General features: G+C 42.8%; 1 protein-coding gene across 7 annotated transcripts; it reads right to left on the reverse strand.

Moving 5' to 3' along the window:
- Positions 1-767: 767 nt before the first annotated feature.
- Positions 768-15,526, reverse strand: ogt.1 (O-linked N-acetylglucosamine (GlcNAc) transferase, tandem duplicate 1). Of its 7 annotated transcripts, none has more exons than XM_030101260.1 (22): positions 15,157-15,526; positions 11,957-12,107; positions 11,150-11,393; positions 10,975-11,043; positions 7,538-7,654; positions 6,841-6,920; positions 6,272-6,470; positions 6,025-6,165; positions 5,850-5,950; positions 5,420-5,573; positions 5,188-5,289; positions 4,863-5,060; positions 4,108-4,266; positions 3,898-3,987; positions 3,665-3,790; positions 3,416-3,586; positions 3,203-3,319; positions 2,924-3,094; positions 2,619-2,771; positions 2,252-2,504; positions 2,013-2,136; positions 768-1,939 (listed from the first exon to the last, which is right to left on the reverse strand). In XM_030101260.1, the coding sequence occupies exons 1-22, from the start codon at positions 15,191-15,193 to the stop codon at positions 1,759-1,761; spliced, it is 3,138 nt and encodes a 1,045-aa protein (XP_029957120.1). In that variant the 5' UTR covers positions 15,194-15,526; the 3' UTR covers positions 768-1,758. The 7 variants fall into 7 exon arrangements, with proteins under 7 accessions (XP_029957120.1, XP_029957089.1, XP_029957129.1 ...); XM_030101229.1 differs by having other exon boundaries at positions 11,957-12,137; XM_030101269.1 differs by having other exon boundaries at positions 4,881-5,060; positions 6,275-6,470; positions 15,157-15,525.
- Positions 15,527-24,542: the final 9,016 nt, after the last annotated feature.

Below are 24,542 nucleotides of genomic sequence, written 5' to 3' on the forward strand. Positions count from 1 at the left end.
GAATCGAACCTGCAAATTTATACTTATTTAGCCTGTAATCAGTCATTTTATTCATAGAAGCAATGATTATGAATCCCAATGGCTGTCTTTGAAGCTCACAATAAATTTGATTTTAGTCAGAATATATTGATTTATCATGAATAAGGAGTATAATATTGTAATCACCTTCAAAATCTTATATACATAGCTGTTAGGTTCTTGCTCTTTTGGGCAATGACTATATTTAGTAACTTCTGCATTTCATTTTGTAACCATTTAACCCTAAGTTAGTGGATACATGTCCAGGATTGTTTCAGCAACGATGTAGGAAACTACTTCTGCTTCAAGTTCACAGCAGTTCATTTTATTCTCTCCCTTTAATGACACCGTTTGCTTAGGACTAACACCATGTGAATGACCTAGAAGACAATGTACAACTTGTGATTTTGCATCAACATTTTGGAAATAAATCACAAGTATTCATGATTGCCCTGAAATACTCCACAATAAACTCAAGTTTATAATTTCAAAGCACTTCTATGAGTGCAATTTAAGGACCAGAAATGAACAACGCTGACATCTAATCTGAACTGACTTCTTTGAAAACAAAGACACTCTGTTTAGGTACTGGCTCACTGATTAACAGAAAGCAAAAAAACAAACAAAACATTGCTATTACAAGTTAAAAATCAACTGTTTGTAATCCTGGTTGAACTTGAATGCAACACAAAGAAGCTTGCATCACAAGAAATAAAAAGTGAGACGGTACACAAAATAAGAACAAGCGATGCTTTTGCCATCCGTTTATTATTGTTATATATCGAACCTCGTGGCATCATTGACAGCATACAGTTAACGGACAATACAAAAACAAAACTGCTTAGAAAATACTTACCGAGCCCGTTCCTGGTTTGTGTGTTTTTTTTTTTGTTTTTTTTTAAAAAAAGGAACAATATCAATTTATGTATATCTCTTACCTAATTTAGACCTTTCCCCATCTGCGTTTTAATAGTTATTTTGTCAGAAACTTCCCCCAATCTTTTCTACAAGCCTCAATTTACTTCTAACAAACTACCAATGAACTGATTTGACAAAATTATTGTTTTGGCATTTAGTGAGTCGAAGATGTTTTTGTCTACATTAGCTTTTCAAAACCTGCACTTCTACCCACTGTTGGTTTTTACTGGATGGAGATAGCTCAAGACAAACTAAAGAGCAGCTGTAGACTGAAGTTTTCCGATGCATGTTAAAGCTGAAAAAAATTAAATCGAGTTACAATTTTTATGGCGCGACGTTGTCATTTTGAAACACACAACACTCTTATTCCATTTATAAATAGATAGACAAGTAATGACAGCCGGGCGTTCTCCCCACAAGCTGCAAGTAGTCCTGTGTTCACACAGACAAGAGAGAAGAAAAATCCACAGATCCAAGCACTGAAGGGATAAGCAGGCATTCACAGTCCTCTCATGCTCATCAAATACCGATAACTTGTGTCGGGGGGGACAAGAGTCTCAGATGTGGTACCTGAAAGTCTCAAGCTCTATCTGGCTCAGGAAACGCAGGTGTGTGATGCAAATACAGAGGCGATGGAGGACGGGTGTGAGCATGTGCAGGCTCCGATCAAGTAGAGTCCTGTTATCACTGAATGAGGCGGGGGAGGACATGGTCATTCCAGGGGAGGGGGCTGAAGAGGGACACTGACCATTCGATCTATGGTGCTGATCGTGCCTAAACGGGGCCTGGGACGTGAGGGAGAAGACATTTCGTGCTTCCAGTTCAGGCGTTCTCGCTGGTCTCTACGCTCTGGTTTTTGACCATGTGGTCCGGCTTGTTGCCGCTGCTGTGGTGCTCCCACATCTGCAGGTAGAGCCGCTCCAAGTCAATTGTGTACTGTTTGGTGTTGAAAAGAGGGCTGCAGATCCGTTGCTTCCAAACGCGCGCTCGAACCATCTTCAGGCTGCAGGAGAGGTCAGATGATTACAGCTCTGACGTGAAATACAGAACATGCCAGCAGTTTGGCTGGTACTTACTATTCCATGTCGGAGCCCAGTTTGACTGCTATGTCTTCATAGTCCTGCCGACTCTGGGCTATTAGCTCCGGGCAGCCCAGGCAGTTGAGTTGAGAGGCGGCCACTCGGGATGCAAGAGTCTCGCCTGCAAAACAACATTTTTATCTTGACATAAGAAGTTCTAGAAGGACATTTAGTTTTTTAACATTTGCTAAATTCCCATTCAGGAACTAATCTCTTAATTCTCGGTATTGTCTCACCTGGCATGGTGACCATGGGTGTTCCAGCCCAGAGCACGTCCATGCCGGTGGTGTGACCGTTGCACAGAGGGGTGTCCAAGCACACGTCGGCCAGCTGGCCCCGCCTCACATGCTCCTCCTTGGGAGCCACGGGGGAGAAGATGATGCGCGAGCCGGGCAGGCCCATGTTCTGAGCATACTGCTGGATGTTGGGCTCGCCGACGGCAGGGAAGCGGAGCAGCCAGAGCACGCTGTTGGGCACACGCTTCAGGATCTGCAAATATGGGGGAAGTTTAAGATATTTAACCAAATCTCAAGTCGTTTTTGTTGTTGTTGTTATACACATTGCTTTCCAAGCAATGGTTTGAATGAGGTCTGTGTGACTTACGTTGGCCCACATCTGAAGGGTAGGAGGGTCGATCTTGTAGAGCTGGTTGAAATTGCAATAGACAATCGAGTCCTCTGGGAGGCCATACTGTGAGCGAGTCGTCACTACAATTGTGCGAGGCACTTCCTCCCCTGTGGCAGCTTTGTTGTTGATCTATTTTTGTGGAGGAAAAAAAAAAAAACAACCATGGTCACCGTTTGCCATACATTTTGTGTTGGAAGTCTCAGAAACATGATCCTCTGTAAAAATGTCAAGAAGATCTTATTTCATAAACAAGCAGTCCACAGTGGAGTGTAGAGGGTCACCTGTGTGGTGGCCAGCCCGTTGCTGACAGTGAAGCCGTTGATTGTGACCTGGATTTGGCCTTGATTGATCATGTTGATGATCGCTTCAGCTGCTGTGTTCATGGGTATTACGGGCATAGAGAGAGCGCCGTTGGTGTCCGCGGTGGATTCCTGGTTGTTGTCACATTTCATCTGATGGCAGAGAAGCACATCCAAATTAAAATGAATGACACAACAGCTTCAATAAACGACAATTCCTGCCAAATGCTTTAATGCCCCGCTGTGAATCCGATCACTCACCTTAATCACTTTGACATCTGGCAGGCTGTCCAAGAAGGCCTTCACGTCGATACCGTTGAGGACAATGCGGTTGTCAAAGATGTGTCCGTTTGACTTGAAGTCAATCACAGCCTTTTTCTGTGAATTAAAAATAAAATGTTACAACACTGTACCTGAGCATTTATGTGTTTGATGATACCAGAGTCTCAGCTAGCAAAACCGATGGAAGCAAACCTTGAGGTGGGGGAACATGTTGGCGTGGTCTCCAATAAAGAAAGTATGGGGCATGTAGGCGAGCTTCTCCGAGTACTGCTCAGCGACTTCCATCGGCGAAGTCTCCTTGTCTGTGATGATATAGTCCATGAAGGGGGCGCCGCTGGTTCCAGGGTAACCCAGCCACATGGCCTGTAAAACAAACGGGTCATTTCAGTGTCATGCATTGTTCCGACACGTCGTCGACCGTAAATCGGATGTGGATCTCACCTGAATCGGGGCGGGGCGCAGTGCAAACAGCTCATTCCGTGCTCCCTTGGTGTATCCGTTCATGTTGACCAGAATGTGTACTCCATCTTGGTGAATACGATCAGCTGCCTTGCCATTGCAAGGGATCTAGAGGGCCGAGGTAACAAGCGTTTCTATAAACGGCTGACAAATCCAACCACCTACAAATGTACACGTTTGTAAGACCTCCAGTAAATCTACATCCACTGAGTTACCTGTGAGAGGTCTGTGAAATGATGAGCTTCTGCTACCACTTTGACGCGGAAGTTGGTGCTGTCGTCAGGGCTGAGCGCGTAGCAGAACACCTTCGCAAAAATGAGTCAAAGCAAAGATTTCAGTCAATCGCCAGCCAATATTTACTACTGACACAAAATATGGTAATGAGAAAACAGTTTACGGCGTGAAGTCTGGCTCTGTCATCTCACCTCAAACTTCTCGGGGTTGTGCATTCCAGGAATTGACTGCATCAGGTGTGAAGTCGGGTGGTTGCCAAAGTCTGAGCTGACATAGCCGATCCGCAGGCGTCCGTTGCTCGCCTTCAGGTCTTTGGGATGCTCATAAGCAGGTTTGTGTAGGGCATTGATCTATGGAACAAGTAATGTAGTGTAAGACCACAACCACAAAAGACGGCGTGATTCTTCACTGACTAACAAACATATTGGTCCAAATACAGAACGACAACCGATTGTGAGACGATCCCTCCTTTTCACAGGGCTCACATTTGGAGAAAGTTTAGTTTTACGAAGATTTTAATTCTATTTTCTCCAGTAAAGACATTAAAATCCCACATAATTAAACTGTTGTCCGTCTCCTTACAAGTCCAGCACCTGCAGCTGGCTTCTTTTCCATCTGGTAGGATCACTATGTCCGGGGGTGAAAATAACACCATTTTAACAATTTAACATTTTTCCAAACCGAGAATTAAAAGAAGACTGTTTTATATTTGAACCAATATGGTTACCTGATAACCACCAGATAATCCCACATCCCATCGAGCCTTCCACCAGACCTTCACCCAACACAAAGCGGCCCACTCACCAGCTATTCTACCTCTCTTCTGCAATGTTCAATTCATTCCCGTATCTTGCTTCTCCCTTACCTTCCCCACATCCCCGCAGACAGGCACTGCCATCACCAGCCACCTTCCATCCCCCCAAGATATAAATTAAAGGTTACTTGCTTTGATCATTGCGTGTACCTTGTCCAGGCAAAGGTTTCCGTGGCGTTCAGCAATGGCCTTGCGGAAGTTGTGAGAGAGCGGATACAGCATGCTGTGGTGTGGGTGCACTGACGGCAGGCGGTTCTTGTCCAGCTGGTCAGCTACAATGCTCACAAGCTTTTTCATCCGCTCGTCATAATCTGTCCAGTCACAAACAATCTGGAGGGGGGAAAAAAGAGCAGGTGGTCAGAAAATATGTTCCAAATTCACCAGGTGGAAAAAAGAGAGAGAGGAAAAAACATCAACTGATGGTGCTGCTGTCATGAACAAAAATAAAACTGAAAACCTGTAGGCAGTGGGCCAGATTGCAGTAAGCATCAGGGAAGTCTGGCTTCAGCTTTAAGGCTGTGCGATAAGATGCGATGGCCTCTGGGATGTTTCCAGAATCCTGAAAAGACATTAAAATGTACAATTAATGGAAAATGTATCAGCCACTACGCCACATGTACCCGACGGTTATTTTCAACTAAGCAAGGTCACTCTCCAGTGATGTGAAGGGACCTTTACGAAAGACCCACCTTGTGAATGGAGGCCAGATTGCTGTGAGCGTCAGCAAAGGCGGGGTTGATCTGGATGGCACGGGTGTAGCACTGCAGAGCTCCTTGTACGTCTTGCATTTCCTTCAGTGTATTGCCCATGTTGGAGTAGGCATCAGCAAAGGTGGGGCTGATCCTAAAACCACACCAACCATCGGAATACATATTAGACAACCACACAATTGTGTGTTTCATCTCTTAGTAATGTGTCCTCTGTTTATCTTTCCAAAATCAAAACCTGGGCTGAATATTGTTTATGATATACAGAAGGTCTTAAGTTGGATTATGTTGCATGGTTCAGGTTTGGTGTTGATGCATGGGTATAAACAGAAAGCATGCATCAGTCAATGTTAAGTGGATTCCAAATGAACATTTCGGAATTCGCAGGTTCAGTGAAAACACAACAACAAACCTAATGGCCTCCTTGTAGTGCATGAGGGCCTCCTGAAGTTTCCCCTGCTGCTGCAGGACACTGGCCAGGTTAGAGTGAGCTGCCGCAAATTCGGGGAACACCTGCACGAGCGAGAAAATGTTATTAATAGAATGTTATAAATATACTGAAGAGAAGACTTTGATTCCTAACCCACCTCTAGGGCTTTTCTGTAGAGCTGAACAGCCTCTTCAATGTTACCCTGCTCACGCTTGATGTTGGCCAAGTTATTGAGCGAGTCGGCGTGAGTTGGACACAAACGCAAAGCAGTGTTGTAGCATTCCTCAGCTTCCGACACCTGAAAATACGAAAAGAAAAAATGTCTCAGTAAATTAGTACTGACTTCAAAGAGATCCCCCAAAATTTTTAAATAAATCAAGATTTTCATAGACAAAAATACATATTACATTTCCTTTCTCCTTGAGGGCGTTTGCCAAGTTGCAGTAGGCATCAGGAAAGTGTGGCTGCAATTCAATCGCACGACGGTACGTGTCGATGGCCAGATCAATGAGGCCCTGCTCGTAGTAGACACAGGCCAGGTTTCCATGGACGACGGCATGGTTGGGACTCAGGCTCAGAGCCCTCAGGTATCCAGCCACAGCTCTGGAAACACAAGACATCTTCAACGTCGGTGCTGTGCTAATAAAGAAACCGCCATGTCTTTTGACCTTTAGACATCAAAGACATGAACGTGTATTTTCACATAACTATCTGGGTGTGTTGCACAGTTGAAAAGGTGTTATTTTGAGCATATTTGCACTTTCAACCGACAGTTCTGTATCTGGAGCAGCTTTGTTATGATTAATACTGCGTACACAACCCACAGCTCCAAGAACAGGGCGTGTCCGGCATTAAGTACATCCTTGCCTCACTGTAAATCTCTCACAGGGTGTGGAGCATTTAAAGACAACGGCCCACACAAAAACGATTACAAGAAATGACACTTAATCCTCCACGTCAACTGGAGACGCACCTGTCAAAGATGCGAGCTTCCTTCAAAACGTTGCCTAAATTGATGTAGGCATCCAGAAAATTCGGATCCAAAGTCACAGCCTGAAAACACAATATAGCTCATTAGGGCGTTTTCACACCAGGACTGTCGGATCGGGACCAGAAAGCTCCCTCAACTCTGATCTGAATCAAACAAGCAAACGCCGGTCCCCTTGAGAACGTGGGTCTCGGTTCTTTTGCAAGCAAACGTAACGAGAGGACATGACACGCAATGCATGTTGGGTAGTTCACTGCCTCTCCGGTCAGTGATCGTTTCAAGCGACAGCGCCTCCAAACGAGCAGCTGTTGTAATTGCACGACGTTGTCCAGGCGGTTTGGTCCGCTCTCAAAAGTGCAGCATGAAAGCAAACCAAACCAAATGAAGGTGTGTTTTACTTTATGTAATGAACTGACATATTTTATATACATTTGTTTTTTTACTCGTGTCTTTTACTCATGTTCAGCACTTTGATCAGACTGGGTTGTTGTAAAGTGCTATATAAATAAAATTTGATTGATTGATTGATTGATTGTGTGAGAATTCGCGGACGCCTCCCATCCCGAGTGAACCGAGACCCAGACTGTCCTGGTGTGAAAGCAGCCTTAAATCAGGCATACACGGGAACATGCACAAACAGAGAAGAAAGACTGTAAAAGGTTACAAGAGTAACACCACTGACCTTTTCGAAGTGGTGTATGGCCAGCCAGATCTCTCCCTGGGCATTGAACACACAGCCCAGGTTGCTCCAAGCCACTGCAAAGTTGGGCTGAGTCTCAATGGCTTTCAGGTAGCAAGCCTTCAGTGGGTTTACAGTGAACGACCACAGGACAGGAGGAGAAGAGGTAGAATGGGAGAGGTATAGTGTGTAGAGGGGGGGAGGGGTGTAAAATAAAAACAAATAGAAGATTGAGAATAAAAGTAAGAAAAAACAAAAAGGGCAGAGAGAGCAAAATTAGTGTCTATTCTCCATGATGGCAAAAAGTGAGTCTGCAGCATGGGCTCGCCTGCGCTCAAGTCTGCCGCGCAAAGCTGCATTGCTTTTTCCTACGCTGCGCTGATCCAACCAACACCCACACGTAGGCCCAGCCGTCATCCTACAGTTATGACCACACTCTACAAACGTAGTGGTTCCTTCACCCCATAGTCGGATCAATCGACCCCGGTACAAACACACAACTGTGAGAAAGTAACTTTGAATTCTGCGTTGAATGTTAGCATTACATCTCACAACCTAGGATGGTGGACACTTCGTGCAGGGGATGGTCCCTGTAAAGCATGCGCAACAAACGCGAGCGCGCCGGGTGGGTCTGCTGCCACCACCACAATGCACCGCTTGATGCCGCTTGCGTGACCTTGCCCCTGGCAAAGGTGATTACTTCGCTGCGGCGCTCGCTGACATGGCCAAGTGAAAGAGCTGCAGACCAACAACCCCTCGCAGATCGCCTGCAACACCAGACTGGCACACGCTTGGCACCCACGGAGTTTCTCAGATTGCGGGGAAGGGGCTGAGGGGCTCGAGAAGCCAAACAGGGGGCCAATAATGTATGGCCACTTAATACTGAATGATATATGGCAAAAGGGCGTTTTCCCAAAGTCAATTATGTCTGAGACTCGAGGGGCTCTTGGGAGCGAGGCTGGTCGTGAGTGGGGAGAGGTCCACAACCAACTGGCCAGAGGGAATGAGAGGGGGTGGGAGTTCGCATGCTTGCGCTTTCCGCCGTTTTGGTTGCTTGGAAGGTATCGCTGCGCAGCCCCTGCGCTACTGCAGACTCACAGCGCACTATCTGCATCATCAGAACGCTGCAACTCCAAATAAAGAAGGGAAAAACAAAACAAAACAGGAAAAAATAACCAACATGTAAGAGTTAGAGGGGTCTTACTTGTTTTTCACGATTATTGCTTCCAATTCCAAGTTTGTTTTTGTCTAATACAAAGTTGGGTAATTAGTGTGGCATACTTAATAAATGCTTACAGTAATTTTTTTCTTTGTTATTGTTGTAAAAATATTTTACTCTTTTGCTCTTCAAAGGAAGCCACAAGACAGAGGAGCTCAAGCATGAAGTGAGGTGGTTTTTCTTTTGTTGGCAGTTACAAACCCGTTACCATATTTTTGGACTTTGTCAGAGTGGCGGTCGCAGCTGGCTGGAAGAAGAGGAGAGGACTGAGGCTGCCCTAGTGTTCCTTTCCGCCAGGCACCTACGCAGGAATAGTGTCACCCACCTGAAACTTTCTAAATAACAATATCAGTTGTGGAAAAAACCAAAAGAGACAAAATCAGAAAACAAGATCGTTAGTAAAAGTTCTCAAACAATACATTCTTTTCTTAATATGGAAATAAAACACGTTCTTCCAAATCACAACAAACAGAAAAACAGTAACACTATTCCTAAGTTTTCAGTCATGCAATGAATGTTTCATTTAAAACAAAAAACAAAAAAATCAAATCAAGAGGAATGCTTTAAGGGTAACTGGGAGGGAAGAAAGGCTTTGACATGTTCAATTTATCGCTGACGTAGAATCAGGCTCTGGTTGTTCTTCAATTTCACTTTAACACAAAACTACAGGAGGGCAGTTACTGGCTTGATCTTGCCCAAATGAACTGATCCCATCTCTTTGGGAATAAAATTACAGGTTTGAAGAAAAAGGCAAGAAATATTAATCATTGCTTTTCTTTTTTTCTTTTAGCATCTTCATGAAATAGTTTTGAAACTTTGATTTCTTTATCCTGGCCTGCTTTCTTGAGTCCTGGCCAATGGGTAGGGAGAAAAGTCTGTGGTTTGATTATTTGTATCTAGAAGCCTCCACAGCTCTGAAATAAAGAGGTCATCGCTGCTGCTGCGCGCGTGTCTGTCTTTCTAAACCAGCATCTGACGCAGGCGGTGGAGCACAGATAGTGAGCTGTCTGCCTGACGCGACGTTGACCACTTTAAGGCGATTGTGAACAAGCTGCTTTACCCCCCCCCCAAAGTTAAAGATGCTATGCAAAGACAGCTGCTATCAGAGCAGATAAACAGCTGGATAAAGTCTTCACTCTTAACCACACTGACAAGAAAACAATGTATCTGTGCACAGAAAGCGAGTGAGTGCGCCTGAGCACTGAAGCAAAACGGTCAGGAAGACAGCTCTCAGCGCGCATACTCCACCAATCCTCAGCGAGCGCGCGGGGGGTGGAGCGACAGAGCAGGGGAGCTGGTGGCTCCCTGATGCTCCTCCCCACTCCTTTACCCCCCTCTAGCACGAAATAAGATGGCCTGTAACCAGCGGGACAACTCCATTTCTCCAGATTAGACCAAACCCAGGTAGCCCCCCTGCAAATATAGACACAAGTTTTAAAAGTGACAAATTGACATGTAACACCTGGGGAGAAAACCCACACTGGCAGCAACTGCACTGACAGCAGACGGATGGAAAGCTGGTCGTTGGGCACTTGATGAACAACACAGGAGTATAGTGGTTAGGTTAGAAACCATCTTATCTTTTGCACTGCAAAGATAAACTAGCTTCTCATCAGTTCATATTTTCTTCAAAGACCGAGCCAGCATTTTCCCTCCAAAGTCAACTATATAAAAAAAGGCATAAGCAGGTTTGATCCACTGTGTAAATTCAAAAACTTCAGCCTTTCTTCCTGAAAGGGCAAGGGGCTGACCTCTGATAAAAGGTCGGTGTGAAGCAAAGGACACAGGATGATAAACGGTAGGGACAGTTGTAGCATGTTTGAAGTACTTGAAAACGAAAAGTGACTTTCCAAAAAGTAATACAAATGTTAATTTTTTTGGTTCACTACGATCTTGAAAAAAGAGAAAACTTGACTGCCTCGTGGTGTTAACTCATCGCAGTCCAACGGGTCAAATAGGTTTGCTATGGGACATGCTCAATGCAAGAGTGCGAATTAGGCAATGTGCCATTTTCTGTCCTTCGCATAGCCGAAAGGGTTGAATGGAGGAGACTTGATGTTTTTAAAAATGTCAAAAGGATGGAAAGGAACTTCTATGGCCTCAGAGAGACTAAAAAAATATGGACAAGGAAAATAATAATTATAAAAAAAATGTATAGAAAATCTACAACAACAAAACAATAAACAAGGCAAATATAGAAATGCCGGCCCAAAGTACATACCTTAGCCTCTTCCAAACGCCCAAGGGCTTTAAGCAAATTGCCCAAATCACTACGGACACAGTAAAGATCCTGGAGAAGAGAGCAGAAGCCCCACAAAAATTAACATCTACAATTCCAATAAACTGAAGGTCAGAGTTCACTCAAATCAGATTGTGTTGTTAATTTAAGGACTTACAGGATTATACTGTAACGCTGACACATAAGCTTGCACCGCTCCCTCCATGTCACCTGCGGCCACGAGAGCTGCAGCCAGGTTGATGTAACCATCGATGAAGTCCGGCTTTAGCCTCAGTGCGTGGCGGTAATGCTCGATGGCCTCCTGCAGTTGTCCACGCTCCTTGTACACGTTCCCCAGGTTGGAGTAGGCCTCGGCCAGCATTGGGTTCTGCTTGATGGCCAAGGTACTGAAATGAGCCGACCTGAAGGGCGGCAAAAAAAGATACGCAATGGTTAAAATCGACATGAAAAAGGACTGGCGCTGACGATTTTGTGTGTTGTGGCAACAGCACAGTACATGAGCAGAGCCTCAGCTGGATACATACGCAGCAAATCGAGCAGTATGTCAGACAATGCATCACATCACATAAAAAACATCACCAAAACAAAAACTGAATCCATTATTCAAATGACTGAAAACAAACTATTTAACACATTACTTGTTAGAACTTACTGAATTTGCTTTTACGCACATGCTTTCAGGAGCCAGTGCATACGAACCTAATTTAACGAATAATTCCACATATTATTTAAATTAGTCATACAAAAAAAAAAAAATCATTCCCAAGACTTAAAACTTGTCACCACAGCACCTGCACAGATATCCCACCACCAGAAGAGTGTTACAGCAGGTTAAATCAAGCACAGGACGAGTCGTTCCGGACGAGTTTCCAGATCGGCCGTGTGCACCCAAAGCCAGAGGACCCACTCTGCTACCTCCACACCACATGCTCAGTCTGCATGAGCCCACCCCCCCACACCTTACCTGTCGAGTCTTCGGCACTGGAAGTGGATGGAGGACAGAAGCAACAGGACGCCTGTGTTATCAGGCTCCTGCCTCCAGAGCTGCATGCAGTGGCGCTCGGCTGCCTCAAAATCCCCTGACTGATATTCCCGGTGCGCCAGCTCAGCCAACCCTTGGAAGGAAAGCATACGTTTTGTTGGTTCTGGAGCACCAACACAACCCAAAGAGGGGGAAAACAACATGTTAGAGGTGATGGAAGAAATTAAAACAGACAAATGATAATTGAAAATAAAGAGATGACTGCAAAATTTGCAACAAAATACAACTGAAAATAGGACAATGGTCAAAATCACAAATAAACAGATGACTGAAATGAAGTGGTGAAAACAAGGTAAACATTATGAAACTTTACATTTCTGAGTAGTTATTTGAGTTACTATTAGATTCGGTCAAGTCATTGGACATAAAAGTAGAGAAGTTTACAATGGGCTGTCCATGTAGTCACAGGGCAGTGACAAAAATTGTCCCTCTGTATTTGTCAGGTTAACTGAGGGTGAATAATGTTTCATTGATGTCTAAAATTTGGACTGGAATATGATCTTATATTGCCATAAACACAGATTTTTACCATGCAAGGAGAAAAAAAAATGCAAAATAGAAAATAGAGGGGGAAAACATGAAATGGAGGGGTGGGGGTAGGGGCAATAGCGAGTTGGTTGCTGATAGAGTGGCACAAAATCAAAAGCCGCAGTGAAACTTCGAATTTTAGCCTTTAAAAGATGAGCAAGAAGCCTGACATTCATCTGTCAAGCCAGAACTAAAAACACAGGTTTAAAACAAAAACAGTTTAAATATTAGGTTTTAAGCTTGTGTGGCTTTCATATTTTTTTTTTGCTCAACAGAACTTCAGTTGTGTAGATATACACAAGACTGTGACAGCAAAGAAACGATTTTTATGTCTTTTCAGGCTGGTTTTGAGCACTCAAAAGAAAATGTAAGGTTAAATAATACAGCAGGGGTAGGGAGTCACAGTTTCAGATTGCCAGTACATACAGTAGTCAGGGCCACCTCCTACATAATTCCAATACAGAATGCATACGGTGTGCTGAAACATATCCTACAGGAAAATACCAACTTCATGTTTTGTTGCTAAGCTGAGCTCATTCTGGACTGTAGCATTAGAGATATAATGGCGCTTGGCAAAAATTCTCACCCTCACACTGAGAATCAAGATAAGTTAAGTTTTTTTCCCAAAAAAAATGTTTAACAGAAAACTAAAACTCAAACACATAACTACCAGCACGAGGCAGTGCTGGAAATATATAATGTGAATAAACTAAATAGAAAAACATCATAATGGCAACCTGCTTCCCAATCAGGTTAGACTACCCTTCAAGTAAATCAGTTTTTCCACACTTTCAACAACTCATTTACTCAAAACCAGAAACTTACTACGTCATTCGCAAGTATATTGCACAATGTGCTACCTAATGAATATAACCTTTTATAGGGGCATTTACAATAAAACAGAGGAATCAATTAAACCTGTGCCAGGCCAGGCATTTCTGGAGAATACAAAGAACATAACTGACTACAATTGCTTATTACTCTCTTTTTATGTAATTGATACAGGACAGAGTCAAAAGCCCTGGCATGCAAATTTTAACAACCAGAAGTTTCAAAAACACTCACTGACTAAATCATCATTGTTAATTCACACAAAAATTCAACAACAGCACTGATGCAAATTCCCAAATCTCTACCTGCTTATTTACAATTCACGCTGAAATACGGCAATGGCTGAAATATAAACCTTAGAATAGTTCACACATTGTGAGTTTGACAAAACATCATCTGCTCTCCAAAATCTCCTTTGAAAGCAAAAAACTGTTTTTTGGGGAAAAGTTGCTTCATAGAGTCTTGGTTCAACTGTCAGGACGACATGGTAAAGGTGTAACCACACAATCCTAAACTCTCTGTGACAAAGGCCAGCTTCATATCTGTAGCACAGAAATGTATCCGAGGGAGAGGCAAGTTTCGTCTTAGCAAACCCAAGTAGACAGAAGCAGACTGACTGGTTATTATTCACTGTTGAAGGTACTTTTTAGCAAACCATAGTTCCTAGTATGGTTGTGCAGCTTGGTGAGTTAACTCAGATAAAGTGAAAAGGTTACAGTAATATGTTGCTTTCCTCTTGTCTTTCTGTTCAGGGGTGCAGTAGACAAACTCGTTGTTTCCCTTATATGATTTTTGCAGTATGGAATCCAGACAGTTTGGTCAAATTGCAGATTTTAGATTAAGGCTGCATGCTTCATACTATCATTTACCTTTTAGCAATTGCGGTTTATAGTTTTAAATATGGCCACCAGTTCACAAAGCTATGACCAAGCCTGCTGTCTTGAGATGATCCTCCCAGAGTTGGTTGTGTTTATGGTGGTTGCTTGTAGGAAGAGAATTTTACAGTGGTGTTAATTAACGTGTTGAGACTGTGAAATTTTAATTGTGAGGGTTTTTTTGTTGTTGTTGTTCTTTATTAACCAATCAATCACTACATGTTGCTACTATAATGGATTGATGGAATCTGAAACTATAAACGACTGGCAACACAGGATCTAGGTACAATAATGCTAAGTACTATACACGCATTAACAATCGCCAACAGACCATCTGTGGTGATCGCAAGCTTTCAGCTTTCCCACTGATCCTATTTAGAGGGAAACTGAGTTTTGATACATGCCAAACCGATTTGTCCACTAACAGAGGTCATCTCCAGCGTGTAAAGGATTACATAATGTATCTGAAAGTGACTGCTGCTGCAGGAAAAACCTTTTCCTGAAGACGCTCGTAAACGAACGCCATATTGATCTGCTCGTAGGGTAGCAAGACGCATTACGCAAACGACGCGCGCACGTGAACATACACGAGACTTCAACAGGGTCGACAGATCGGGACACTGCATTTGTTTAACTGACGCGAATCGACAAATGTTTTGCGTTGTTGTTTGCTAAGCATCACAGGTTAACAGAGACAAGTACCTGACGTTACTTTAAGCTCTGTTATCATTAAGAGAGGCGCAGGCCTGTTTCAGAAGTGCCACCTTGTTCATATCATGTCCTCAAAAAGAATATGTGTGATTTCATTAGCGACTGAATCGAAGTGCTAATGGTTTGGACTCAGGCTTCAGAGAGAGTGACACCAGAGAAATTAAAACACCAACCAACCTGTGCTGTCCGCCACATTTCCCACTGAGCTCGCCATCTCCTCGGGCTTCGTGTCTTGCACGGTGGTCGTCAATGTGTCTCCTTTCAGGTTACAGATTCAGAGAGAAAAATGTCGACGACTCGTCGTCTTTGTTGGGGCCAACAAACACGTTGTCTGGTAGCTAAGTACCGCTAGCTAACCTTATCTATATTTTTATCCGCACGTCGCAATGCGCTGATTAAAAACCTCGCAATGCACACAAAATCTACGGGTAATCATTAATCGCCAATCATCTAAGTCCCTCACGGCATCTAAGTATTCGCAAACATGTATAATGATTTAAAGTAATGGATTAAGCTGGTTTCCCTTCACAACAAAGCAGCTCTGAGACATAAAATGGCGAAAGGGGTGGAACTTGTTTCCGAGAGAAACTAGTTCCAAGGCTCGCCATTTCGAGGAAACGTGTGTAGAACAGTAATAAACGTCTAAGTTGGTAGGAGTATAAACCACAAGACGTGAACATCATGTTTTGTTCATCAACGGAGTGACACATATGCCATGCATTTTTACAAAATCGATATCGGATGGCACAGCGCGGAAGAACACACTGGTGCAGAAGGCGGAGTGCATCAGGGAAAAGGCAGCACCGGCGCATTGAGCGCGAGGAGAGAAATTTTCCATCATCAGCAGCAGAGACACGGGTAATGCAACTGTCTGCAGGCTTAAGATAACAAACATGCAGAATACACAAAATCTTAAATGCAAGCACGCAAAATAACCCAAGATAACAAGGGCTTTCCTAACGTTTGCAAACCATCTGCAAGCTTGTGCAAGTTGGTTACATTCAAGTCAAACAGTTTAGTACTTCATTCCGAATTGCAATGCCTTTCGTGTACAGGAATATGCATAGAACAGTATTTTAAGTTCACAACTATTATGCTTTTGTTGTTGTTATGGATCTGTAAACTATAAAGTTCAATGAAATATTTACCTAAACATCCACACTGCAGGGTTGCAGGCCAGATGCTGGAGCCAATCGCACCGAACCAAGGGTGAGGTCAAGGTACACCCTGGAAAGGTCACCAGTCCACTACAGTGCAACACTCAGAGAGCGACTTCATCACACAGTCAAGTCAGCTCGGAGCAATTTAGGGTGGCAGGGACACATTTTGAGAACTTTCCACTCTGTAGCCTGTGGGGCATGCAGGTCAAAAGAAGAGAGAAGACACACACACACACACACACACACACACACACACACACACACACACACACACACACACACACACACACACAGAATCAGTGATGATACACGCAGGATACACGCTTGGCGGGGCAGCAGTCCATTACAGAGCAAACACAGAGAAACAGGAGTCACACCTCCCAATAAATATGGAATCACTAATTCAGCTAATTTCCATTGGTAGTCCCCTAGCTAAAAATGTAAAAACAAACAGGTTAAAGGAAGAAAATACAAGTATTATAAAAAAAAGTTCTGTTCTTCTTGTTTTGCTTCTTTTTAAAAAGAACAGAGAAACATTATCATAATAAAACATTTTACAATACATCACAATCATAGTTTTCATTGTACACAGGTGGTCAGTACCAGACATTAAAGTGCTAGATTCAGGCAGTAAAGTGCTGGAGTCGGTATAAAGTGCTAGAATTAATATTTAAGTGCTAAAGTTGATATTCAAAGTACCACATCTATTGAAGCAAATAAATAAATAAATAAATAAATAAATAGTAGTCCAAGAAGTGATGACATGGCATCATCACCTCTTGTCCTACAACAGGATTACCAGTACGTAGACACAGTGACATAGTGATATTGCACAATATTAACAATATAGCATGATTATGCAAAGACTGACATGGTGACATTGATTCGTTATCAGAGATCATGATTGCAGTTTTGTTTGCTAAGCAGCCACTTCTTTAGGTCTTTTTTGAATTTGCCTCAAACACCTGATTTTGAACCGTGGGTAGAAACCAGAGTTCAAAGGGAAATAAAGCCCATAAATCTGATAATTCCAGACATTAAAGCCATTAAATCCCTGTGTCAATCCCTGTGAGGGGACTCCTGTGAGGTGAAAGTCCTATCCGCCATAACACTGTGTGTGTGTGTGTGTGTGTGTGTGTGTGTGTGTGTGTGTGTGTGTGTGTGTGTGTGTGTGTGTGCGTGTGTGTGTAGGAACACAGTAGGAATTGCAGAAGTTGAGATGAGATTTCCTTTCTTCATTTAACAGTTTGTTTATTGTGCTTATTATTGGTGTTGTAGAGTTCAGTGTGTTAAATTTAGTTTATAACCTTTATCTTTTCTTATTTACGTCAATGAAGAGTCCAAAATGTTGAACACATCCATGAATATGATATAAACAAGTTCAACCTCAATGTGACTCTGATCATCTCAAACCACTCAGAACAATATTACCTCTGAAAACACTGAATAACTCTGAGCTGCTGTACTGGATGAAAAGATAACGTCGTAGTGTACCACAGTAAATGACCTGTGAGTGCGTTTAATCATAAAATCAGTTGTGCATGATGGGCTTTGGCTCGTTTGACAAGCAGGATTTGTACTGACCAGCAGAGGGCGACCTCTGCAAACCCAAATTACAGCGTCTCAATCTCTGCTCCAGCAAACCCCATTCAAATCTGGTTGTGTCTCTAATTATTCCCTGCCAGGCTGTGACTGTTGTTTGACAGTTGGGATACTATTCATTGAGTTGAATTTATTTGGCACACCTTGAGAATGACATTTCTTCACTTTGTTATTAAGCCCCTTGAAGCACCGCTTTACTTCGCTTCACATTTTCCGTCTTCTATACGCTTTATTTAATTGTGGCTTGCAGGGTGCAAGAGGAATATAGATCACAAGGAAAACGTATAGATTAACATATAGTGAGGTTTTGAGTCAAAAATAACTTGAAATACATGTTTTTGGATAGCAGAAGGAAGCCAGTGGAATACCCTCACTGTGGAGGGAATCTGCTGACCACATGGAGCCATTGTGTTTTAGACCTCAAGATCTCAATATTTATCCACAGTATTTCTGTCTCCCAGTTAACTTGTGGCCCAGTGAGAGGCAGTAATCAACATGCCATTGTGCCTTAAAAGATGTTGAAAGGGGCTGCTGCTGTCTGCACCCCAGTTTTTCCCATCGCCCCTCCATGGGAACACAGCTGACATCATTGCTTGTGTTGGTTTTGCTCTGTGTGCTCAAAGCATGCCTACGGTGCCGGGGTCTGTGTACTCTTCCACACGTTCCTCTCCTTTGCGTCCACTCTTCACACTGCTCAGCGGTCACTTGTGCACATAATGATGTCATGGGCGCCGTGGCTCTGTGGCAATTGCATCTGACATGCTTTATCTTTGTGCAGGCTGCAGCCACTAGGAAGGCAGTCGGGGTGAACACATCTCCTGCCTGAAGGGACGGTGACGGCCTCGAACAACAGACCCCGCTTTCACACAGGCTATTTTAGGAGGCACGTGAGAGCGAAAAGGTTTATTCATCCACAGGTCAATTCAGACGCTAATAACTCAGCAAAGCCTGGAGATATTAGGGATTTGTTGTGCTGTTTAATTGCCAGCGAGGGAATATTGTTGCGAGCAAATGAGTGGCCCAAATTATTTCAGTCCATTTGTTTTTGAGGGAAGATCCAGTGCCTGCTGATGGCCTACATTATTTTCTGTGTTTTGGAATGCTTTCCCAGATACTTGATTTGGGGTTGTTTTGGGATACACTGGGGATTTTGTTGATTATTTAACGCATTTGATGTATTCAGTGACTCATGGCTTAAAAAGTTAGCAATGTCACGGAGTGCATGAGCTCAGACAAAGAGATGTCTTTCTGTAATGAGACAGGCATGTCTTTCTGATCAATGAGCTCACCTTGCCTACATGACAAAGTTATTGGGAGTTTTCACAAGCCTCATAACTCAGACCTGATGCCACAACACTGCAGGAATTCTATTTATTTTAGGATTAAAGTTAGACACAATGAAGCAGACACTGAATTCCTCTTTGTGTTGCTGAAATGACAGTAACTACACTGATTAATGCGCGGAATTACATCTTTAATATGATGTTTTAATGTCTGCAATAACTCATGGTCAATCCTGCAGCTGCAATGATTAATCATAAGAAACAAGAGAAGAAAGGAGTGGGACTTGGAAGTGCCGGGTATGTGCCGTATCTTCACGCAGAGCTCAGAATGTGGGGGGAAATAAAGGAAACGACTGCGCTTCAAAGATTGTTAAAAAACGGTGTGGCTGAGGAAAGTTCAGATTACATCAGTGGCAGAGAGGAAGACAGCTGTAATTTCTACACGGGTGCTGTATTTTATGACTTTGCCAGACAGCCTGCAGCAACAGACATATTTGTCACTTTCGGCTTCCTTTTCGTAAGACGGACAAAGAAGACATTTCCTTGAAAGTGGCTTCTCTGTTGCAGCATAAGCAGCATACCAACTGTGACTGGCACTCCAACAAAGACAGACAATGTGACTTTTACATGTGTGTAGCTTTACTGTGAACCAGCTTAATGGAATTCAGTTTGTTTTTTTAGAACTTTAGTACTTTTTTTTTTAAACTACAGTTTAGCAGAGTCATATATCTGGCTCTTTTTTTTTCATGTCTGGCTTGTAATTATTGGGTAGAAGCTGTTTGATTCATGTTTCTGGCCTCAGACGTCTGTTTTATAGCTGCGCATTTTGCGGTTAGAAGTTGTGTCTGAGCAAAACAAATATGCACAGCTGTCAGCTCTCTGGTTCTGGGTCCAGTTTGCATTCTCCTTTCCTTTGTGGTTTGTAAGTCAGAAGTTAGTCCTCATTAGTGAAAATCTTCAAATGAGCTTTGTTTCTGGTTAACCGTCGCCGCATCATCCCCAGCGTAATGCATCGACAGATGTTAAGTGCAGCTGTGAAAAGAACAACAGATGACAGTTCGTATCGTTTTAATCACGTAGCGTCTCACTGAATTACTTCTGCTAGCATTTCATCATACAGATGGCATTTTAAAGGGAAACTTCCCATCTTTTAGAACTCATAAACTAACTTGCTCAGACGTGTGGACATTATTGGCTCAGTGAGGGATTCAAACTTATCACAGATTAGGGAAACTTAAGTATGAGGTTGGTTGCTTTGTTCAATGTAAGTGTCTGAACATCAGCTTTGAGTTTAACATCTGCAAGTTAATGCTTAACTATTCATTACCTAATTCTTATCCTAATTTCCCAATATCCTCCTAAATTAAACGTATTCTACTGAAAACATGTGGTTTTAAAGCAGTGTGTTTGGCTGAACATAAATGTCAGTTCAAACCCTGCATTTAAAACTTAGTTAGGATGGCGTCCTTGCAAAAATGATATGAAAATGTTTGAACATATTGTCAGTTCATCAATTTCCCTTCTCTTTCTAGTGTCCATTCATCTTTCTTTGAAAGATATGACTGATATATCTTAAATAAACTTTTCCATACAGGTAGGTTCTTTTGACCACATGTTTTCAAGTGATAGAGAAGCTTTTCTTTTTTTAAACATACAGTTGACTCCAGATGGTCATGAACACACTGTGTGTCTGCCACTCCCCTAATGCCACCCCGCCCTGAGCTTAAGTCAAAAAATGGTTGGAATGATTTAATCCACTATAAATCATCAACTTAAGAGTTAAATAAAGGGTTAATTTAAGAGAGAAGATTATATAACGTTGAATAAAGTGCTAAATAACTTAAGTGTCTATGATGATGTGATTAAGTTAAGTGTGAATATAAGATATAGCACAAGTGTTTATACAGTTTATGTAAAGTTTGTTAAATCCATACTAAACGAAGGGCTAAATACATCACATGAATGCATTCATGTTCGAAAGGCACATATGAAAAAAGTCAAGAATTAGTGTTTTAATCCCGTCTTTGTGCCGGTGTAAGAGAGTTGAGACAGGTCTGGGCTGGTGTTTGCAGCGTAGGTGTCAAAACCTGACTGGTGCCTTCTTTAAATCTCTGCCTTCATCACCTGTTGTTCCCCTGACTCCGTGACCCCTCCGATCTCTCCCTGCCTGCTCCTCTTTCCTCTGAGTTCCTCCTGAGGAGGAGGAGGAGGAGAGTGGCAGTGATCAGGACCTGGTGACTCCTCCTGACAGCAGCTGTCAGTCTCTCCTCTCCATTACACTGGCTGACTGACACCCTCTTGAACCCTGAGACTTGCTTTTATTCACCCTCTGGGAATTCTCTCCGCCTCATAACAGCGTCCACCTCTTCCCCCACATTTCCCCTCTGAAACTCTCAGCTCCTTTGAGAAGAGAGCATTTTCAGTCAGACACCAAACCTTTGCTTCAGTCTTATATATCTGAATATACTGCGGTGCATTTTAATAGTGGCGATGAGCCTTATCCCAGAGCTTATGCTAAAGCTCCCATGAAAAAGTTTCTTTGGACGGAATACTGTGCTGATCCCGGCTTTGCCAGATCTCATTTAGATCCACCTGAGGGGGCACTGAGTGGTGTGCAGCCCCAGAGACGGGATGTCTGTGTTGGGGCGGGATTAGGGAAGCCTCCCTCTGACTCGCTGGGCTCCTGCACCATCTGAGAGGCTCTGCTGTGTGTGTGCACTTGTTTTGTACAGTTGTTTCTCTGATGCTGCTCTGGTTTTAACAAAACATCATCACCTTAGAAGACTGGCAGTTGGATGACAAGTGCAATTATTTCAGTCTTTCTCATTGTCTGTTATTACTTTTGCTGTCTCACACACTTTGCTTTTCGGTTACTCGTTAAACTACTCTGTGAGTCAATTATTTTTTATCTTTCGTTTTCTTTGTGGTGTTATTGATTCCTTTTACCACTGCGCTCTTTGAAAGATTGAGTTATTTCTTTTAATTTGAAATTAGTTTGGCAAAGGTCCAAAAAGCAAAACACTGAATATGTCAAAACACTCCTCGTCTTTGCTTTGTTTAGGATCCAACAGAAGTTAATGAATTAAAATCAGCTGAACTCTAACAATTCTTACAGCGTAAAGGCTTCGTAAACATATGTATAGTTTCACACTAGTTGAAAACTTTTTTTGGACGTACCTGTGATTGATTTCTAACATATTTCAGACTTGTTTTGGGTGTATTTCAGAATCGTTTAATTTATACTTTTGGCTGACTTTGCTTGTTTTTATATTTCAAAATGGTTTTCAATGTATCTTAGACTAGTGTTGGAGTAGTTAAGATCTTGTTAGGATCTCTCTCAGTTCTTGGAAATCTCTCAAATAACTTTCCTCGCAAGTGACAGTTACACCATAATTGACTGGTGGCCAGCCTTGAGTAAATAGGACTTTTGTTGGGCAGCACTTGCACGCAGAAGTCATTCACTTTGTTAAAACCTTTTATCCAGAAAAATGGATCATCCATCACTAAACCCCACTCGGCTCCTCCATCCCCTCTCCTCCCACAGGTTGCGTAATGGGCCGTACCTTGTGAGTCAGTCATGGTGAGGGGAACACTTTGTCCGGAAAGAAGGTCACTGCCGGAGAGTAGAAATCAGCCTTTCACTCAGCCCCGAGCACAATACTCCACTGTTCAACTTCAAAACCAATGCTTTTCTTTTGTTGACTTCCTATAAGCAGCTTAATATGAAGTTCATGTGTTTGAACTGGACTTACCGCACGTCTTTGTGTGACATGTTGATGTTTTGATGTGTCAGGACCAACTTGTCATGGTCTTCCTCTGTGTGTGAGAACTTTCCCTCTCTATCTTCCTGATGCCGCTCCAAGTTATGTAACTGCACACCATGCCACAATAAAGGATTAGTCCAACTTTGAGGAGATAAGCTTCATAATAATAATAACCAGCTGCGGCAGCAGCGTAAAGCTAGTTTTCTGTGGGGCCTTTAAGTCGGCGACCCAGGTCGAAGCTCCTCGCCGTCACTCACAGATAAGGCAGTTTAGTCTGGAGTCATCTTCTTATTTGGATCTGTGTATTTTCTTTTTCCCTCATGTGGTGATTCAGTAGTTCCTCCCATACAGTATTTGAACAACTATTTGTCCACAGAGTCGCTGCAGGACTTCCAAGAACAGTTCATTTTTTGTTTTTTTCCCAGCCAGTGCTTTTCCTCTCTAGATATCCTGTTTATACGACACACACAGTTGTAGAAATATTGCGGAAACCGCGACTTATTTCAAGATACAATACACACTTGATTTGAGTGTGTTTGAAAGATTACTTTTTGACAGTGTTCTGTAAATATTGGTATTCTGACCTAACTTTGTTTTGGATCGGGTTTTTTCCATCGGCCAATTTTCTATCTTGATGGCAATGTTCGGGTGGTATTTTCTATTTAAATAAAAGTTAATCGTTCTACTTTATGCATGAGCAAAGGAGCCGAACACTCACATGTGTGTCTCACTGTATCTGTGTGTACACAGCATAGGTCGGAAAAGGGCTGGACCGCAGCCGTTGTGGAAGGAACAGGGGAAGAAGTCCGGAGGGAAAAGGCGTTTCTGCAGCCTGTCAAGCACCGCTTCCACTACCTCTCTGCAATAAAACACAGGCTGCAGACAATTTCACACTTGCACACTCCACACACACATGCACCCTTCTAAACACGAAGACACATAATGATAAAGTCCAGATCTGACCACTGCTGGAGATGCAGTGACGTCTCTGAATCTACAGAGTGATCAGCAAAGGGGATCGTTACAGTTCACCTACTCATTTTCTCAGACTTAGGTGTAGTTTAAATGAGCATTGATATTTTGGCACCCCAAATGTACAGATCACACCCTGTTCGAACAACAAACTGAACTGTTTGTGCAAGTAGAATGTGATTATCTAATTACCGGTGTTGCACACCCGTCGGTTCAGTGTATTTACTCAGTCTACTGAAACATGATATGACAGATCTCAGTCTATTGAGGAAGTTTACTTGGCATGGACTACAGTGAAATGTGTTATTCGGTTGTAATTCTTCTAATTGATTGAGATTAAAGTGAAATTAAGAAGTATATTACTCCTGTTCTCACTGTTTAGATCAAAAGAGTAATTTCACACAGCAAAGACAAAGTTTACAATGAGAGTCAGACACAGCTTCACAGACCAACAGGAGATCTGAGGCAAGTAAAATCAGGTCAACAGAGATAATTTGCAAACATTTATCACTCATCCCACCAAAGAAAGGGAGTAAATTACTACACAGAAGATGATATATATTTTTGATTTATGAGTTGAGAATCAGAGGAATACATCCTTTCGCTTTCCTGTGTTATCTGGAGTGAAACAATTACAGGAATCGTGGGAACTTGTGTCTGTGTTGACTGTATGAATGAGAAGCGAAAACAATCAGGATCCCAAACTGGGTCTGAGGTCAGACGCTGGGCCGCTTTATGCGAAGTGTGGAGGAAATCTGTATGCAAAGCCACAGGCTTCTGCC

Source organism: Salarias fasciatus, chromosome 2 (assembly GCF_902148845.1).
Source record: "Salarias fasciatus chromosome 2, fSalaFa1.1, whole genome shotgun sequence".
Taxonomy (NCBI): Eukaryota; Metazoa; Chordata; class Actinopteri; order Blenniiformes; family Blenniidae; genus Salarias; species Salarias fasciatus.

What these genes read in the sequence shown, in the direction of transcription:
- ogt.1 (XM_030101229.1), bottom strand. Translation starts at nt 15,193, where the DNA reads ATGGCGAGCTCAGTGGGAAATGTGGCGGACAGCACAG. An exon ending in ACATGTTCCCCCACCTCAAG is followed by an intron (nt 3,320 to 3,415) that starts GTTTGCTTCCAT and finishes TTTAATTCACAG; the next exon opens with AAAAAGGCTGTGATTGACTT. An exon ending in CTGGGCTCCGACATGGAATA is followed by an intron (nt 1,940 to 2,012) that starts GTAAGTACCAGC and finishes CCTCTCCTGCAG; the next exon opens with CCTGAAGATGGTTCGAGCGC.